The 4,887-nt window shown below is 42.5% G+C and overlaps 1 protein-coding gene across 1 annotated transcript; it reads left to right on the plus strand.

Annotated features, from left to right (window-relative positions):
- Window positions 1–570: 570 nt before the first annotated feature.
- Window positions 571–1,471, plus strand: LOC145469232 (uncharacterized). Its single transcript, XM_081452922.1, has 2 exons — window positions 571–600; window positions 986–1,471. The coding sequence occupies exons 1-2, from the start codon at window positions 571–573 to the stop codon at window positions 1,469–1,471; spliced, it is 516 nt and encodes a 171-aa protein (XP_081309048.1).
- Window positions 1,472–4,887: the final 3,416 nt, after the last annotated feature.

The following is a 4,887-nucleotide window of genomic DNA, read 5'->3' on the forward strand; positions in this document are numbered from 1 at the left end:
TAACCCCAGCGGGGAGGGGGGGAGGGTCATAGAGAGAGGCACTTTCCTCAGTTAAAACTGCTCATTTTCTTTGCAGGACAGCCTTGGCCAGCAATGCCCTGCAGCCTTACGGGCCGGCAGCCAGCCAGCCAGACACAAGCAAGGTGGGTGAGTAGGCTGTGTGTTGACAGAGTGCCTGTGCTTGATTGAGTGAAAAAGCCTGTGTATTTTCTTGGAAAATGTCAGGGTTGTTGTGTTGAAATTAGTACAGTTTCATAAATTCAGACATATATAAATTATCCTCAAAGTTCTCCAACGTTTTCCGAGTCTTTTCTAGTCTCCAATTGAACATTCCCTTGATCGGAAAAGAGTAAGTTAATGTTAGTTAATTATCAGCCAATACGCCGATAGATATTACGAATTTTGATTATAATGTCTAAATCGGAAATTACCTAACTTAACGTTTACTAACAAATTCTTCATTGTTATCAGTTACTCTAAACTTAACACACAGAGTATTATGGTTTCGGTGTGACATCGAGTTTCCACTCGGTATTGAAGTATTGCGGTATTTGGTGAATTTGTTTTGCGATGTTGCGGTATTTGCTGAATTTGTTTACGGTCAGTGAGTTACCATGAAAACAAGATAGGCCGCCACTGCCATTTAATCTGGGACTTAATGAGAAGGGACTGCGTACATTAGTGGGTCGTCTGGGAAGAAATCCAGAGCAGCTCGTGAATTATGATCAAATCATCCACAGCCAGTTAAGAGAACGGTTCATTGAAAAGGTGGGAAACCCTTACCGTCACACTGGAACCCTGCACTAAATCCCTCATCGCCCTGTTATTAACGAAGAAAGAGTCACAACCAAGATAAGAATCGTCTACGACGCCTCTGCAAGAACCTCATCTAATGCTCCCAGTCTAAATGATTGTCTTCACGGTGGACCGTCACTTCTACCAGACCTGAGTGCGTTGTTGATGAAATTTCGAGTTCCTCAGATAGACAGCAGACATCGAAAAGGTCTTTCTCCAAGTTGAATTAACGAAAGTCGACCGAGATGCAACAAGGTTCCTATGGATTAAGAACCTTCAAGAGCCAATCGATGTAGAAAGGAACATTGAATGCTATAGATTTCGTCGAGTGTTGTTTGGAGCATCTCCCTCACCAGTTCTCCTTGGAGCAACCCTGAGGCATCACCTACACAAGCAAAAGGATGATTGGGTCACAGAGGACCTGAAGAACTCCATGTACGTGGACAATGTCCTCTCTGGAGTTAGTGACGATGACGACGCGGAGCACTATTACCGTCATTCACGACATCGCTTGGTTAGTGCAGGAATGAACCTCCCTAACTCAAGTGAACTGAAGGAGAAGTTGGTGGCTGAAAATACCATTGCTACTGAAAAGGCCGAAAGTTCTGGGCCTGGAGTGGGATTCAAATGCCGACACAATCAGTTTCCCTTTAATGAAAGGCGTGTCAGAGACTAAGGCGCTTCATTACCAGCTCACAAAGAGAAGCGTTTTGAGTATTGCTGCAAAAGTGTTTGATCCACTTAGATTACAATGATATGAGCCATTCACAGGGAGAGTCAAAATGATATTGCAGGGATTGTGGAAACAGAAGGTAAGCTGGGACAGCCAATTGCTAGAGGAGCTTAAACCTCAGTGGTGGACATGGTTTGAGGAGTTGGAAACCGTCCCGCTTATTCAAATTCCCTGATCGTACTTCCCATTAGGATGGAGCGGAGCTCATGTACACGTTTTCGGAGATTCCAGCAATAAGGCCTACGGAGCAGTGGTAGAATCTAATTGCCGAATTAAGTGCATCTAAAATGCAACGTTTAAATCAATTAAATGCGACATATTTGAATTAAATGCGAGTTCAGTCGAATATTCTGACTGAAGTTCGATAGCTGATTTAAACGCCGCATTTTACATGTGCCGAATCTAATTCATAAATGTTAAGTTATATTATACCCATAACTCCACAGTTTTGTGCTTTATGACGTGCGCACAACAAGCTGAAGGGAATTTTCGGCGGCAATTGCAGTAGGAGATGTAGAAGGAAGGCTGTTGAAGATACCAGTATGTGTGGTTCTTGCTTTGCTCCAATCGTGTAACGTAGTCATGCAAAACCAATTATGTTTCTGCCATCAAGCAACCGCTCTATGCTACATGACATGCGGAGTAGGGAAGCGACTGTTGAGGATACTAGTGTATGCGGTGGGTCTTACTTCTCTTCAGCAAAGTTACGTAGAAGATGGAGAGCGAAGTCTATGAACTTGAAAGTGAAACGAAAATCAGAATTTAAGAGGTAATGCACTGCCATCTGCATGGTAAATCGCTGCGTCCTGTACATGTTTTCGCGAATAAAAGGTGTTTGAAAAGTATTAACGATCTAAACGGAAAACTTACTCCTTATCATTGTCAGCCGTATTGATGGGAGAGTTGAAACGGAGTCAGGGAATGAACACGCCGCTCACGCTCAGCAATTTTATTCGGCTCAAAAAATGCGACGTTTAAATCAAATGCCGAACTTTTAAATTCGGGCCGACTCATATCATTATTAGATTCGGCCCATGTAAAATGCAACGTTTAAACCGGGCCTTAAAGTGTTCTAATGTATTACGCCATTTGCAAAACGTACGTAGTTGCACACGAGGGAACAATCCTCCGCAACCAGTCCCCTCATGTAAACTCTGAAAGGGACTTTTGACAGCGAATAGTCCTGGGGACTTCTCCCCACCGGTGTATTCTAATAGAATTTTACCAAAAAAGGTTTTCTGGTCAATCGCACCAAGAGATAATACGCTGTCCGGATTGGAATAACTGCGTGTTTCCCGAGAAACACGCTTACGCGCGTTGCCATGGCGTTTTGTAAGTACTCGACTTTGGTCGGTGGTAATTCCGGCTCCAGTTTAGAAAGTCCTGCAAATGTGGAGTGCATAACGATCGGCCAGTGCACAATGGCCATCTGACATTTTGTAAAGTAAATGACGATGCTGGCGTGGACAGTGAATCCAAACTCTTGCTTGCTCGTGCAGGTAGAGTGTTTAGTATTGCAGGCCTAACTAAGCAGTATCGATCACTGTATAGGCCCTAAAAAGCACCAAATTTCAAATAAGCGGGTGTGAGTTTAGTTTAGTTTGGACGGGAATTAATTTGTAATTGAAAACTTGTGGAAAATTCAAGGTTACCTTCAAAAGTCACGGTTATTGTCAAGGCGAACTACCGCTAAGGCAGTTAAATATTGTTATTCTTTATCTGTTCGAAGAAGAACAACTCCTTGCAGTTCCGACACTCTTACCTAAATGAAATCTATGCGAGCATCCCTTAAAGAGTTCTTAGTGGTGAGGCCTGGCGGCCTCAACCCTTCTCCGAAATATACGATTATAGCCGGCTGTATTTGCAAGCCGATTTTTACGTTATACGGGAGGGGAAGGGGGGGGGGACAGGAAGGTAAATCTCCCTTCTCCCTAGTTTTTAAACCAATTTTTCTCTCCTCCCTACTTTAAATATTCCATAAAACTATTTCCCCATCCAGGTCCATCCAGTTCTTCCTACTCCCAGCATTTCCTTTTCTCCCTCCTGCCTTCTTTTTTCACCAATTCCTCCCTCGTCCCAACTTTTTGTTGAGCCATTTCCCCCTCCTCCGTATTCTGGTCCTCCTCCTTATTACGTTTATGAGGTAGAAATATGTCCTATTCCGGTTGTGCAGATCCTATTGCTGCAAGTAATACAAATGATTTGAATGAATCGTTCTTAAAAATTCATCAATTGCCAACCTTATTTGGTCAAGCTGTTTGATCTTTGTCGTTCCGCAAAGTAATCATCCTTCAATTTGTGCAATATTTTAGGCATTTTTGAAGTTGAAGAGTCTCATTTAACAATTACGGTGTGTCCCCGTAATCGCAACTTGTTTGGAATTCGTTGGCTGTGCAAAAAAACACGGTGTACTGTTCCTTCTCTGATAGCAGTCCATGGACTCGCAGGATCCACTGGCCAGTGTGGGCTTAACAGTGTACAGTCTGCGTACATCTTTCGCATAGCTAAGATTCTTGTCCCAGTTGGGTCGCGTATGTATATGTATATATATATATTTTTTTCGTATTAGATAGTGAACCCCTCACAGGCGTTCAATTGGTTGTGCTTGCGCTGTTCCTCAACTACCGAACGCCTGGAAACACAATGAAAACCCCCGTGAGCGGGAGGGTTTACTCACTTAAGTGACGGGAAGGTGCAAAAACCTATTCTGGGTTTGATACTTAGGAACTGTCGACTTGACGCGGTTATAAATTTTCGTAGTGTCTTTATTTGGGTGAAAGATTTGGTTAAGGTTTTTCATTGGGGTTCTCTCATTTTTTTGTCGCAGACAACTATAATTTTTATCAGTTTCTTTTTATAAGACGTCCCGTAAACTACTTGCGAGCAAGAAAGGATAAGGAAAATCCCGCTCAAGTTATTTTTAGATATGACATCAAGTTATCCCAAGGATAATGTGGTGCGTGGATGTTTTCGTGGAAGGTGAAACTGTAAAGCCGCTTGGGGCCTTGGGCTGCCCGAGTGAGTAAATCTTTGGTCACCGGATTAGCTGTCTAGATGCTCTCTGGTTGTGTGTCATCTTTGCGATATACTCCCGCGTTAGTAACTCACGTGCCAAGTCACAAGGACGCGCTGCAGTTGCTTATTACTTATTAAATTAAATCATGGTTTTACTGATATCAAATAATGATTTATTATTTGAAATAAGGCTTTTCTTGGTTTTAAATAAGCGATTAAATTAACCATCATCCGCCGGACGTCAAATAGTCAACGAATGAGCTATGATTTCAAATCGGTAAGTCGTGATTTGAAATAATAACCGCAAGATTTGAAATCAGGACTTATTATATCAAATCATAAAC

Source organism: Orbicella franksi, chromosome 15 (assembly GCF_964199315.1).
Source record: "Orbicella franksi chromosome 15, jaOrbFran1.1, whole genome shotgun sequence".
In the NCBI taxonomy this organism is placed as follows: Eukaryota; Metazoa; Cnidaria; class Anthozoa; order Scleractinia; family Merulinidae; genus Orbicella; species Orbicella franksi.

Coding starts and splice junctions, on each gene's coding strand:
- LOC145469232 (XM_081452922.1), top strand. CDS start 571: ATGTTGCGGTATTTGCTGAATTTGTTTACG. Junction 601..985: donor ATTTGCTGAATTTGTTTACG/GTCAGTGAGTTA, acceptor TTCCTCAGATAG/ACAGCAGACATCGAAAAGGT.